Below are 14,698 nucleotides of genomic sequence, written 5' to 3'. Positions count from 1 at the left end.
TAATTAAGAATGGGCTGGTGGGCCTGCCCTGGCCTCTCTGCTGAAAGAGGACCAGTAGATAAGCCTGCGTGTGAGGAGCAGCCAAGTAGGATCCTTCTCAACTCATGGGCTCTGATACCTAAAGAAGGGATTCTGCGTCTACCCCAGCAAGGCCAGAGCCACAGTTACCAACTGCGTGTCCCATTAAGTTCCTTGACCTCACTGTGAGCCCCAGGTTTCCTCTCTGTGAAATATAATATCCCTTCTCCAAGGTTATTGGAAAAGCCAAGATACTGGTGAAAACCACAGTGCTGGCTGGGCACGGTGGCTCACACCTGTAATCCCAGAACTTTGGGAGGCTGAGGTGGGCAGATCGCCTGAGGTCAGCAGTTTGAGACCAGCCTGACCAACATGGAGAAACCCTGTCTCTACTAAAAAATACAAAATTAGCCAGGCATGGTGGCTCATGCCTGTAATCCCAGCTGCTCGGGAGGCTAAGGTAGGAGAATCGCTTGAACCCGAGAGGCAGAGGTTGCGGTGAGCCGAGATCGCGCCATTGCACTCCAGCAGCCTGGGCAACAAGAGTAAAAACTCCATCTCAAAAAAAAAAAAAAAAAAAAAGAAAACCACAGTGCTCTGTTACCACCACAGAGAGAGTGGGAGAGGAGCATCAGGTCCAAGGCTGGGTAGGGCCAACAAATGATCAGGGCTTTGGGGAAACGGGGCTGGGCAGAAGCAGGCCAGCCTGCAGGTGGTGGACTGGGAGAGCAGAGGCAGTTCAGACAGGTCTCCCTCGAAGAACCTCTCAAACTGTCAGAAACCATTTATCCAACCTTTCTCAGGCACAGACTCTGTGCTTGGTTCTTTATCTCCTGGAACTCACAGTGAACCTGAAATGGGGGCATTACTCCCATTTTATTCTTCCTACTTCAACTGCAGAGCACTAAGCCAGGCTGGACACCTATATCCTGTCTCCCGCTCTGCGCAGCAGTTAAGTGAAGGCAGACGGGAGAGAAAGGACAGCCAAGATAAGCAGGCAGATACCAATTACCTTTTCCTTAAAACTATGGTCATGTTAACATACAGAACATCAGCCAAGAACCAGAACCAACTGCTTAACATAACATAGAGTGGGCCCTGCCCACCCCCCAATACAATATATTTAAGATAAGCTTCTTTTAGCCGTTGAATTCCCCCAGGGAGGGAGAAGTTTGTATGATTGGTGAGGGTGGCAATACGGGGATGGAGTCAGGGTTCACTCCCAGAAGGTAATGCCTAAGTCCTTACTTTCCATGATCAGGCCACCTGAAGACCATGAGCAGGAAGGAAGAGGCCCAGGCAGGGATCAGACCAGCTGGGGATGCAAAGAGATGTAGATCCTATGGCCCAGTGAAATGCACATCGTCCAGGAACCCAGTCAGCCAAGGCAGGAGGAGCCAGAGTGGGCACTGCTTCAGGTCTAAGGCCCAGCCCCTCCCGCAGGGGTTCCTGGTCCCCCTCTTCATTCTGTAGGCTGTGCTTCTCCCAGAAACGGTGTGGCAGCTGGGCCTGGCAGGGGTTAGCAGTACACCTGGAGCAAGGGTGCCCCCGATGAGTCTGTGTCGGTGCCCTGGAAGGATGAGTCATGGCTGGCTGGGTACCCTGGTGGGAAGGAGAGGAGAGGAGGAAACAGGCTCAGGGGAAGGAGCTCATCCAGATCCCACGACCAGGGAGAAGCCTGCTGAGAAGGAGCAGAGTGGGACTTGAGCCTGGGTCAGTCTGATCCTGGCTGGATGACCCACTCAGTTTATTGACCTGTCTGAGCCCTAGCCTCCCTTTGTGTAAAAGGATAATGATCTCACTCCCGGGGGTTGTTGTCAAGGGCAGTAAGACCACAACAGAACCACACAGGGTGCCTTTCCGGCACCATGCTGGATGGTTCTCCACCCACTACTTTCCTAGTCATCTGGGCGTGGGGTCTGATCACTTTCAGCTTGCCTGTTCTGGGCACCTGCACCCACTTTAAGTCAGCTTGCTGGATGGAGATGGGTCTGTGGCTGCTTAGGCCCCCATCCCTTTTTGATGTCATCCTCACCACTCCAAGAGAAAGCTGGGAGAGGAGCATGTAAGGGACCCCTAGGGTAGTCCCCCACCCTCCACACCCCTCGTTAGGTCAGGACCACACCTGGAGCTCCATAAGGCCTCAGCTTCCGGGCGATGGCATCTGCAGTCGTCTCCTGGGAGATCTGCACTGTCAGCTCTAGGGAGGGAACGTGAGGCAGGCAGTGGTCATCAGCACATTCTTTCAACCCCATTTCCTACTTCTGTTCCCAGCTCGATGAGGGAGGAGCCACTCACTCCTGGGCAGGGCTAGAAAAATAATGCTTAAAGGCCGGGCGCGGTGGCTCAAGCCTGTAATCCCAGCACTTTGGGAGGCCGAGACGGGCGGATCACGACGTCAGGAGATCGAGCCCATCCCGGCTAACAGGGTGAAACCCCGTCTCTACTAAAAAAAAAAAATACAAAAAGCTAGCCGGGCGAGGTGGCGGGCGCCTGTAGTCCCAGCTACTCGGGAGGCTGAGGCAGGAAAATGGCGGGAACCCGGGAGGCGGAGCTTGCAGTGAGCTGAGATCCCGCCACTGCACTCCAGCCTGGGCGACAGAGCAAGACTCCGTCTCAAAAAAAAAAAAAAAGAAAAATAATGCTTAAAAAAAGACACATAGACAACGTGTGCATGCGCAGAGTGATGGATGAGTAGGAGTTTTGGTTAGCCCAGAACAGGTCAGAGGTCCAACTTCACGTGGGTCCCTAGGTCCTGTTAACCAGACCAGGCCTAGAAGCTACTCTGGCATGAGACAGCAGGGGAGAGGAGCCTTTTGGGAAAACTTGTTGAATGCAGAGGGAACCTTGTCCTTTCTGGGGACAGCAGCGATGGCCAGAGAGCTCTCCCAGGGTCTGCATGCTTCTCTCAGCCTTGCTCAGACCTCACAGGGAAGGGCCAGAGTGGGAGCTGGGGAGGGGGAATGCAAGAGTTGACACAAAGGAGGAGGAAGGGCAGGGACTGGCTGAGGGGTACACCCACAGTGGCCAAAGACCCCATTCTAACCCTCCCCTGGCCAGAGCCTCCCCTACTCTGCCCCTCAGCCCCATGGGGCCCCCACCTACCATCCTGGCTGAGACCTGAGCCCACCATGGTCTCATGGCCACTGTCAGGGGCAGCAGTGGTGGGGGCAGCAGCCCGAGTTGAACGACCCTCCGAGGTCTGTGGGCGAGCACGGCTCTTTCGGGTACTAATGCGAATGATCCCGCGTACCAGGCGGCCCTCAGCATCCTGCTCATCCAGGTGGTAGTCCTGCGTGATGCTGCTGATAAGGTCCGAGATCTTACTGGTCTTCTCCAGGAACACAGTGTCTGATGTGCACTTGGCCAGCTCATCGATCTGGTGTACGCTGAACAGCTCTGTCAGCTTCTTGAAGATGAGCACATCAATCTCTCGGCTCGACATGGAGCCACTGCCCATCTCGGGCAGGTCCAGGTCCGACTCATGGAAAGAGTAGTACTCCTCGGAGCCACGAGGACTACTGACAAGGGTGCTGGGCAGGCTGTGTCTCATGGGTGGGGGATCGGCCAGTGGCTCCTTGCAGCAGGAGTCCGCATCAGGGGCTAGGGAGGTGGCCCTGGGATAGGGATACACAGGGATGCCTTTGAGCTTAACGTCGGGATAGCTGAAGCTGCTGCCCATGGTTGACTTGAGTCGCTGGCCATCCCGCCGGCTGGGGGGTGCACGGTCAGGGCTAGGGGGCACTCCATTGTGCTCCTTGGTCCAGTTGGCTTCGGCAGCCCCCTCAGTGGAGTCCTCAGTAGAAAGGCAGGGGCTGCAGCCCCGCACACAGGCTCCACAGCGCTGGAGGCAATCCCGGCAGCGGCGGAAACAGAAGGCAGCCCGGCACCACTCCCACACCCAGGGTCGCCAGAGGAGGCAGCAGGCAGGGGACTCAGTGGCCGGCTCAGCAGAGCCAGAGATGAAGGTAATGCTCTCTGGCCCATGGTGACCAGGGTCCTTGGGGTCTGGTCTACGGGTGCGGCGGCTTGGTGGGGGCTGAGGTGGTTTATCATATGTCTCCAGACATAGCTCTGTTGGCCGCTCCCAGGGTCCCAAGCGTGGAGGCCCAGATGCTGGGCGGGGGTGTCCAGGGCGGGGCATGGCTCATTGCATGGTTTGCAGCAGCCAGGCACCTGCAGAGGAGAGGCCAGGAAGGGGTCAGGATCAGAAGTCAGGGACTAACTCCTGGGCTGACTTGAGCAGCTTCACACTTCTAGTTTCTCAGAGGCCTGGGATGTGGAGGGACCCAAGTATGCCCATAAACTCTCATATCTTGTGGCCCTCCCTCCACAAAGTCTCTGTGGTCTAACCCAGATTTCAAAATTCCCTGTGACTTAGGCTTATTGGGATGGCTATGAAAGGTTGAACATCTTATCTGAAATGCCTGGGTCCAGAAATGTTTTGGATTCTGGATTGTGGATTGTATACATTATACTCACCTGTTAAGCATTCCTCATCCAAAAATCTGAAATGCTCCAATGAGCATTTCCTTTAAGTATCATCCTGGTGCTCAACTTTCAGATTTTGTAGTGTTTTGGATTTTTGGATTAGGGATACTCAATCTCTCAATCTGTATTTAAAAATAATCTCCCTTCCCCCAGAAAATAATGAGTGTTGGCAATAATGTGGAAAAACTGGAACCCTTGTGCATTTCTGGTGGGAATGTAAAACAGTGCAGCTGCTATGGAAAACAGTATGGTGGTTCCTCCAAAAATTAAACATCAAATTACCACATGACCCAGCAATTCCACTCTGGATACATACCCAACCTAATTGAGAGCAGAGACTCCGATGTTTAGACCAATGTTCACAGCAGCATTATTCACAATAGGCAAAAGGTGGAAACAATCCCAGTGTCTACCAATGGATGAATGACTAAACAAAATGTGGTATATACATACAATGGAATATTATTCAGCCTTAAAAAGGAAAGGAAATTCTTTTTTTTTTTTTTTGAGACAGAGTCTCGCTCTGTCGCCCAGGCTGGAGTGCAGTGGCGCAATCTCCGCTCACTGCAAGCTCCGTCACCTCCCAGGTTCACGCCATTCTCCTGCCTCAGCCTCCCGAGAAGCTGGGACTACCAGGCGCCCGCCACCATGCCTGGCTAATTTATTTTTTATTTTTTTTAGTAGAGACGGGGTTTCACCGTGTTCGCCAGGATGGTCTCGATCTCCTGACCTTGTGATCCGCCCACCTTGGCCTCCCAAAGTGCTGGGATTACAGGCGTGAGCCACCGCACCCGGCCCAGGAAAGGAAATTCTTATACATGCTGCAACATGGATGAACCTTGAAGAACTTATGCTAAGTGAAATAAGCCAGACACAAAAGGACAAACAGCTGGGGTGTGGTGGCTCATGCCTGTAATCCCAGCAATTTGGGAGGCTGAGATGGGTGGATCACTTGGGCACAGGAGTTCGAGACCAGCCTGGCCAACATGGTGAAAGCCATCCCTACTAAAAATACAAAAATTAGCCGGGCATGGTGGTGCACACCTGTAGTCCTAGTTACCTGGGGGACTGAGGTGGGAGGACCACTTGAGCCTCGGAGGTGGAGACTGCAGTGAGATGAGATCGTGCCATTGCACTCCAGCCTGGGCAACAAAGCCAGACCCTGTCTCAAAAAAAAAAGACAAATATTGTAATATTCCACTTGTATGACATCTCTAGAATAGTCAAATTCATAGAGACACAAAGTAGAATGGTAGTTGCCCGGTGCTGGGGACAGAGGGAACTGGGGAGTTAGTGTTGAATGGGTAGGGAGTTTCAGCTGGGGAAGATGAAAAAGGTCTGGAGATGGATGGGCAATAGTTGTACAACAATGTGAATGTATTTAATACCACAGGAATGATGCTTAAATATGTTTTGTTTTTTCTTTTTTTTTTTTTTTGAGATGGAGTCTTGCTCTGTCACCCAGGCTGGAGTGCAGTGGCCGGATCTCAGCTCACTGCAAGCTCCGCCTCCCGGGTTTACGCCATTCTCCTGCCTCAGCCTCCCGAGAAGCTGGGACTACAGGCGCCCGCCACCTCGCCCAGCTAGTTTTTTATATATTTTTTTAGTAGAGACGGGGTTTCACCGGGTTAGCCAGGATGGTCTCGATCTCCTGACGTCGTGATCTGCCCGTCTTGGCCTCCCGAAGTGCTGGGGTTACAGGCTTGAGTTTTTGTTTTTTTTTTTTTACATGGAGTCTCACTCTGTCACTGAGGCTGGAGTGCAGTGGTACCATCTCGGCTCACTGCAACCTCTGCCTCCCCGGTTCAAGCGATTCTCTTGCCTCAGCCTCCCAAGTAGCTAGGATTACAGGCACATGCCACACGCCCAGCTAATTTTTGTATTTTTAGTAGAGACAGGATTTGGCCATGTTGGCCAGGCTGGTCTCGAACTCCTGACCTCAGGTGATCCCCCCACCTCAGCCTCCCAAAGTGCTGGGATTACAGGTGTGAGCCATGGCACCCGGCCCTTAAATGTGGTCTCTGTTTTTTTTGTTTGTTTTTTGTTTGTTTGTTTGTTTTTTTAGACGGAGTTTTGCTCTTGTTGCCCAGGCTGCAGTGCAATGTCGTGATCTCGGCTCAATGCAACCTCCTCCTCCCGGGTTCAAGCGATTCTCCTGCCTCAGCCTTCCGAGTAGCTGGGATTACAGGTATGCACCACCACGCCTGGCTAATTTTGTATTTTTTTTAGTAGAGATGGTGTTTCTCCATGTTGGTCAGGCTGGTACTGAACTCTCGCCCTCAGGTGATCTGTCCGCCTTAGCCTCCTAAAGTGCTGGAATTACAGGCATGAGCCACTGTGCCCGGCCAAATGTGGTTTCTTAAAAAAAAGGTTAGGCCAGGTGCAGTGGCTCATGCCTGTAATCCCAGCACTTTGGGAGGCTGAGGTGGGTAGATGATTTGAGGTCAAGAGTTCTAGACCAGCATGGCCAACATGGTGAAACCCTGTCTCTACTAAAAATACAAAAATTAGCTGGGTAAGGTGGTGGGCACATGTAATCCCAGTTACTGAGGAGGTTGAGGCAGGAGAATCACTTGAACCCAGGAGGCAGAAGTTGCAGTGAGCCAAGATGGCGCCACTGCACTCCAGCCTGGGCGACAGAGTGGCAAGACTCTGTCTCAAAAAAAAAAAAAAACAAAAAAAGGTTAATAAGGTACTTTTTTTTTTTTTTTTTTTTGAGATGAGAGTCTCGCTTTGTCACCCAGGCTGGGGTGAAATGGCACGAACTCAGCTCACTGCAACCTCCGCCTCCCAGGTTCAAGAGATTCTCCTGCCTCAGCCTCCAGAGTAGCTGGGATCACAGGCATACGACATCACGCCCGGCTAATTTTTGCATTTTTAGTAGAGATGGGGTTTCGCCATGTTGGCTAGGCTGGTCTCGAACTCCTGACCTCAGGTGATCTGCCCACCTCAACCTCCCAAAGTGCTGGAATTACAGGCATGAGTCACCGCACCCGGCCTAATATGGTAACTTTTATAGCTATTTTACAGAAAGATCTCCTGGATCTCACTTTCTGTGAAGTGGTCTCCCCCAGTTTCTTCCTGCTGTTGGTAAGTTTTTCTTGTTGAGAGTCTCTGTGGCTGCTGAACAAATGCCTTTTCATAAGACTTGCTATGGAACCTGATCATTAACACTTATTTCCCTCCCCTGGTCCTTCAAATCAGATCTGGGAATGTAAGAGGTCCCCTGTCAATATTTCAGTCTTACTCACATTTGCCCTGCTAGCAACATTTAACACCAAGCCCTGTTGGTGTCCTTCGATTAGATAAAAATGCTGAACTGGCCGGGCGCGGTGGCTCAAGCCTGTAATCCTAGCACTTTGGGAGGCCGAGACGGGCGGATCACGAGGTCAGGAGATCGAGACCATCCTGGCTAACACGGTGAAACCCCGTCTCTACTAAAAATACAAGAAAATTAGCCGGGCGAGGTGGCAGGCGCCTGTAGTCCCAGCTACACGGGAGGCTGAGGCAGGAGAATGGCGTGAACCCGGCGGGGCGGAGCTTGCAGTGAGCCGAGATCGCGCCACTGCACTCCAGCCTGGGGCACAGAGCAAGACTCCGTCTCCAAAAAAAAAAAAAAATGCTGAACCACAAAATTTGTCTTTTTTTTTTTTTTTTTTTTTTGAGACGGAGTCTCGTTCTGTCGCCCAGGCTGGAGTGCAGTGGCGCTATCTCGGCTCACTGCAAGCTCCGCCTCCCGGGTTTACGCCATTCTCCTGCCTCAGCCTCCCGAGTAGCTGGGACTACAGGCGCCCGCCACCTCGCCTGGCTAATTTTTTTGTATTTTTTTTTAGTAGAGACGGGGTTTCATTGTGTTAGCCAGGATGGTCTCGATCTCCTGACCTCGTGATCCACCCATCTCGGCCTCCCAAAGTGCTGGGATTACAGGCTTGAGCCACCGCGCCCGGCCCAAAATTTGTCTTCTTTCCCATTCTGACCTGGTTGCTAGGAAGCTCAGAGCTAAGACTTCATTCACTTCATAAACACTGAGGCTGGCCCTGTGCTGGATACTGTAGAACCAAAAATGAATGAACTACAGATCCTGTTCTTGATGATTCACACATGGTTTTGTAGGGAAAACAGATGCTTAAAAGTTTATAAGATGAGGGCTGGGCACAGTGGCTCATGCCTGTAATCCCAGCACTTTGGGAGGCTGAGGTGGGCGAATCATGAAGTCAGGATTTCGAGACCAGCCTGACCGACATGGTGAAACCCTGTCTCTACTAAAAATACAAAAATTAGCTGAACGTGGTAGAGCGTGCCTGTAATCCCAGCTACTCAGGAGGCTGAGGCAGGAGAATCGCTTGAACTTGGGAGGCAGAGATTGCAGTAAGCCCAGATCGCACCACTGCACTCCAGCCTATGCAACAGAGACTCCGTCTCAAACAAACAAACAAACAAGTTTGTAAGATGGAGCATGTAGGATATATGAAGCATCATGGGAGTAAATAACTCTGCCTGAGAGAAGGAAGATTATGCAGTAGTGTATTTGGGAAGGTCCTTGATTTCATGTAGGGGTTTGCCAGGCAGTAACCATCCTTAGCTTGGATTTTCTGAGACACTGATCCCTTATCCTTTTATTCCTGATTTAATGGCACTGGGGTCTGAAACTGGGGGTGCGTGAACATGGAACTGGGCATCGGGATATCTGTGTTTTAGTTCTAGTTCTGGCCCTAATCTAACCCCAGATTTGGCACTGGGGAAAATTAATGCCACCTCCCTAAAGAGGGCCATCATTATCTCTCACCCAAATACTGTCACAGCCCCCATTCTGGCCACCTCCATTCCCTCTTACTTGCTGTAACAAGTAAAAACTTTAAAATGTTTAGAGGAACATGGCAGATACCACTTTAATCAAATGATCAAAGATAGTATCACCATAATGGGATGAACTGACATCATGTTCCTCTTGATACTGTGTACTAAGGAGGATACAACTCACGAAGTATTCCTGTCAAAAATGCATAACCTAAATGTAATCATGAGGAAATAACAGACAAGCCCAAGTTGAGAAACATGACAACTAAATGCAATGTGATCCTAGATAGGATCCTGGATTGGGAGGAAAAATTGGAAATTGAATAATGTAAATAACTGGTGAAATATGTTATTTGATAGTATTATATCAATGTTACATTTTCTGAATTTGATTACTGTGGTTATATAAGATAATGTTCTATTATTAGGAAACATACACTGAAGCACTTGGGGATAAAGGGCAGGATATCTGTAACCTAATCTCAAATGGTTCAAACACAAATGAACAGAAGGTATGTGTGTGTACAGAAAGGGAAAGAGGGAATGTTACCCACTGGTAAATGGGGATGTGAAAGATACAGTTCTTTTATTTTTTATTTTATTTTATTTTTAGAGATAAGGTCTCCCTCTGTCACCCAGATTGGAGTGCAGTGGTGTAATCATAGCTCAATGAAACCTCAAACAACTGGGCTCAAGTGATCCTCCTGCCTCAGCCACTTGAGTAGCTAGGACTACAGGTGCATACCACCCTGTCCCACTAGTTTTTTGTTTTGGTTTGGTTTTTGGTAGATATGGGATCTTGCTAGGTTGCTCAGGCTGGTCTTGAACTCCTGGCCTCAAGTGATCCTCCTGCCCTGGCCTCCCAAAGTGCTGGGATTACAGGCATAAGCCTCTGTGCCTGACCTAGGATACAGTTCTTTAACCATTCCTACAACTCTTCAACCTACTCTCCTGGCCCTACTCAGCACTCCTTCTCCAGGGACCCTCTGGAATCACTAGTCAGATGGGAGGCCCTCTCCCCATGACCTTCGGCTGGGCTGTCAGCTGGGTCAGCCATGTACTGATTGTTTGAGGATAAGTCTATGTCCCCAAGGACCATGACCCTGAAATGCAGGGACTGTGTGTAATTCTTTTCTTCCTCAGTGTCTAGAACAGCGTTTGGTACACTAGGTGCCTCAGGGGACTGACACATTCCAGGTTGCCTCAGGGTAGAATCAGGACCATTGGGTAGAAAAAAAGACTTAGGCTCTAGGTTGACCAGAGTATGGATGGAGGATAGGAGGTGACAGGGAGTGAAATCCCATCTGCAAAGGTATCCCAATTAAAATTGTAACAGGTGATTTTAAATTCCCTTGCAATCCGAGGCAAGTGGTTAAAAATTGTTGCTTTAGTTTGAGAAATGTGGGGTTGGGTATGGATTCATACATCCACGGAATTAACAGATATTTACTGAGGGCCCATTGTGTGCCACATGCTGGATTTATTATTATTATTATTATTATTATTATTAAGACAGTCTCACTCTGTCACCAACGATGGAGTGCATGGCACGATCTTCGCTCGCTGCAACCTCTGCCTCCCAGGTGGAGGCAACTCTCATGCCTCAGCCTCCCGAGTAGCTGGAACTACAGGTGCATGCCACCACACCCAGCTAAATTTTTTGTATTTTTAATAGAGATGGGGTTTCACCATGTTGGCCAGGCTGGTCTTAAGCTCCTGACCTCAAGTGATCCACCTGCCTCAGCCTCCCAAAGTGCTGAGATTACAGGCATAAGCCATGGTGCCTGGCCAGCTGTTCTAAATTCTTTTTTTTTTTTTTGAGATGGAGTCTCGCTCTGTTGCCCAGGCTGGAGTGCAGTGGCATGATCTTGGCTCACTGCAACCTCTGACTCCCCGGTGCAAGCGATTCTCCTGCCTCAGCCTCCCGAGTAGCTCAGCCTCCGAGTAGCCTCCCAGGCGCATGCCACCACGCACGGCTAATTTTTTGTATTTTTAGTAGAGACGGGGTTTCACCATGTTAGTCAGGATGGTTTCGATCTCCTGACCTCGTGATCCACCCGCCTTGGCCTCCCAAAGTACTGGGATTACAGGCGTGAGCCACCACGCCCGGCCCAGCTGTTCTAAATTCTATGGATAAAGTGATAAAACAGACAAAATCCCTCAACCTCAGGAGTTTACACTCCAGTGAGAGTTGATTATTGATGGCTTACACTGTTCTAAGTACTTCAGACATAATAACCAATTAATTTTCACAACCCTTTTTGTAATATTATTACCTGTATTATTATACTGAAGCACAGACAGGTTAAATAAGTTGTCCAAAGGCATACACCTATCTGTACACAATTGGCCTGGCCCCAGACTGTTATCCACTACCCCATCCCATGTATTACTTGGGAGGAAAGAGGCAGTCAAAGCTGCCAGCTGCCAGCTCCATGGACCAGCGTGTGCCCAGAGAGAGCCCATGTTGGGAGCCCTGTCTTCCAGGCTCAAGCCTTCAGGAGAGTGGACAAATCTACAGTTAACCATGCTGAGCTGGGAGGTATCTGGGGCTCCTGAGGATGGGCTGGCTATTTTCTTCTCCCCCAACCTCCAAAGCTTCAGGACTCGCTAATATTGATTAAATTAATCCAACAGGTATTTATTGAGCACCAAGGAGGTGCCCAGCGTTGTGCTAAATGCTGAGAAAACAGCAGTGAATGGGCCAGAGGACTTTTCACCTTATTTGACTCTCACAATTGCTCTGTAAATAAGTAGTATATCTCCTTTTCACAGATCAGGAATCTGAAGCTCAGAAAGGTAAAGTGACTGGCCCAGAGACACCTAGCAAGAGAGGGCTGGAGTAGGATTTGCACTGTGGTCCGCCAAGCTCTGGAGCCTGCGTACTTTGTGTGTGCCACACATCTCCAGCGGGACTGGGATGAGAAGAGAGGCAAGACCTGGGATAAGAACAATGCCTGCCTCAGTTCCCCACTTCCCTCCAGCCATTGAACGCTCCTGAAGTCAAACTCAGGCAGTTTCTTCCAGGCTATATCTCCCCGACCCTGCTGCTGCCACCGCCCCGCCACCACCCCGCCCAATCCTAGGAACCCTGGTCACTTGGTTTAGTGAGGGGAGGCTCCCTGTCCCTATTGTGGCTTGAGGCAAGATTCTTAACCTCGCTTTCCTCATCTTTAAATAAGGAGAGACTACTATCTTCATGCCCCGCCAATCTCGTGAGATTTAAATGAAATATTGAGTGAGGGGGCTTTCCGCAGTGGCATTGCACATGGGAGGGGCTAGGTCACTGGGCGCTCTAAGGCACCGCAAGGATCTTCCCGGAGTTCAGATGGTCCCGGCCAGCCCTCCCTGGATTTCTCTCTGATGCTTCCCTCTTCCCCATTAGTCTCGCGAACACACACACGCTCAAGGGTCTATGTACCGTCTCCTCCTCCCAGGGTCCCCAGGACAGGCCCGGCCGCACCAGCCTCTGCCCCCAGCCCAGTGCCAAGCCTCGGACACCGGGCCGGGGAGGACCACCCCAGTCCTGCTCGAGAAACAGCCGTCGGCTCAGTGCACCCCCGGCCTCCTGCCCCAAAGGTGCAGCCCAAGACTCCCATATCCGCCGGCACCTGGTCCTGGGGACAAGGAAGAACCAGACTCTGGCACTGCCCCTCGGGCTACCACAGCCCCTACGCCAGCTCTGCCCTCGGGGCGAGCACTACACTCTCCAGCTGCAAGGGCCCTACCCCGCGGGCGGACCCAGCCTCCCTCCCGTCCCGACGCGGTTCCTTGGGGTGAGCACCAGCCTTTGCCCCATCCCGACGCTGCCCCCCGGTGGGCGCGGCCCCCGCACCCAGCCAGTGCAGCCCTGAGAGCGAACGCGGCCCCTCACCCCATTCTGCGCGCCCAGCCCGGGCGCCCGCTCAGGCCGCTCCCCAGCCCGGCCCGCGCACCCCGGAAGTAGGAGGGTGGCCCCGAGGAACCGGGCCCGGGACCCTCCCCTGTCCGGGCTCAGCCTCGGGGGCTCCCCACAGCGGCGCCGCCCTGGTTTGCGCCCCCTCGGGCCCGCGCAGGGCTTACCTGTCCCGCCAGGTGAGTCGCCTCCGGCTCAGCCCCTCCCCCGCCCCCTCGCCGCTCACCTGGGGCGCAGGTGAGTGTCTCGCGGGAGCGCTGCACGGGCCGCCGCTAGGGACACACTTCCTGCCTCCGCGAAGCGCCGCGGCGCACCTGGACCGAGGCCCCGCCCCTGGGCTCTGTGGAGCTGCGCGGGCCCGCTCGGGTGCTCGGCCTTTCGGCCTAGTCCGAGTAGGTGAGATGTGGCGGAGAGGGGTCGAGAGGCGCTGGGGCTCAGTCTCCTCTTCTATTCAACAGGCTAGTGGTCCTGTCAGTCTCTGAGCACCTGTGGAGCTCCTGCCGGGACATAAAGCTCCAATTCAAAGGGAAGCTCTCTTCTGGGAAGCTTTCCCTGACCCTAAGTCTATCTGTTTTTCTGTTGCATAGAACAGTCCCTGTACTCAGCACACTGTCGTTTTCTTGTCTTCTGTCTCTTCCTTTAGATTCCTTCCTTACAGGGTTTGGTCTTGTTCCCCTGTGTTCCTGGTGCTCAGCACAGGTCCTGGCACATACTAGGTACTCAACAAATATTTTCCACTGAATGAGGCCCTAGGCCCCAATCTCTCCCTTTGCCCTGAGGCAGAACTGCGAGCCTGGGCCACTGATCAGTTGACCTTTTCTTTTTTTCAGAGAAATCTGCAGGTAAAGACAGGAACCTCAGCTCTGGGGCCCTGAGTAGGGTAGAGGAGGGGTCCAGGATATGCAGCTCTGAAAGATACATCCAGGATCAAAAGTGGTGGCCAAAATGGGCCATGGTCACTACATCCAAAAAAGGTCTCTGCAAGAGGCATCACCATTGAATGTCAAGAAGGCAAGGCTCAGACTGTCCTGGGTTACTATTCCTCTTAATATTAATAACAACTCAATAACTTAACAATAGCATTAATAAACAAGTGACTTGGCCAGGCGCGGTGGCTCATGCCTGTAATCACAGTACTTTGAGAGGCTGAGGCGGGCGGATCACGAGGTCAGGAGTTCGAGACCAGCCTGGCCAACATAGTGAAACCCTGTCTCTACTAAAAATACAAAAAATTAGCCGGGTGTGGTGGCGGGCACCTGTAATCCCAGCTACTCTGGAGCCTGAGGTAGGAGAATGGCTTGAACCTGGGAGGTGGAGGTTGCAGTGAGCCAAGATTGCGCCATCAACTCCAGCCTGGGCGACAGAGCGAGACTCCGTCTCAAATAAATAAATAAATAAACAAACAAACAAGTGACTTTTAGGGTGCATCTCCAGGAGCCATGCATGCCAAAACTGTTAATCTGTGAAGTGGGTCAGGTATTATCATATCAATTTTAC

General features: G+C 51.7%; 1 protein-coding gene and 1 long non-coding RNA gene across 7 annotated transcripts; one reads left to right on the top strand and one right to left on the bottom strand.

Moving 5' to 3' along the window:
* Positions 1-1,031: 1,031 nt before the first annotated feature.
* KDF1 (keratinocyte differentiation factor 1) lies at positions 1,032-13,489 on the bottom strand. Of its 6 annotated transcripts, none has more exons than XM_074015633.1 (4): positions 13,428-13,489; positions 3,124-4,194; positions 2,144-2,218; positions 1,032-1,620 (listed from the first exon to the last, which is right to left on the bottom strand). In XM_074015633.1, the coding sequence occupies exons 2-4, from the start codon at positions 4,160-4,162 to the stop codon at positions 1,538-1,540; spliced, it is 1,197 nt and encodes a 398-aa protein (XP_073871734.1). In that variant the 5' UTR covers positions 4,163-4,194; positions 13,428-13,489; the 3' UTR covers positions 1,032-1,537. The 6 variants fall into 6 exon arrangements, with proteins under 6 accessions (XP_073871734.1, XP_005544360.1, XP_073871737.1 ...); XM_005544303.4 differs by having other exon boundaries at positions 13,369-13,449; XM_074015636.1 differs by lacking the exon at positions 13,428-13,489 and adding an exon at positions 5,570-5,677.
* LOC123569767 (uncharacterized) lies at positions 6,584-12,193 on the top strand. Its single transcript, XR_010580407.2, has 3 exons — positions 6,584-6,697; positions 7,529-7,599; positions 12,082-12,193. It is a non-coding gene; the product is annotated as an uncharacterized lncRNA (long non-coding RNA).
* Positions 13,490-14,698: the final 1,209 nt, after the last annotated feature.

The sequence above is a fragment of the Macaca fascicularis genome, chromosome 1 (genome assembly GCF_037993035.2).
Source record: "Macaca fascicularis isolate 582-1 chromosome 1, T2T-MFA8v1.1".
Taxonomy (NCBI): domain Eukaryota; kingdom Metazoa; phylum Chordata; class Mammalia; order Primates; family Cercopithecidae; genus Macaca; species Macaca fascicularis.
Note: the sequence above shows the minus strand (reverse complement) of the source record. Positions and strands in the feature narration are given on the sequence as shown.

Coding starts and splice junctions, on each gene's coding strand:
- KDF1 (XM_045377056.3), bottom strand. CDS start 4,162: ATGCCCCGCCCTGGACACCCCCGCCCAGCATCTGGGCCTCCACGCTTG.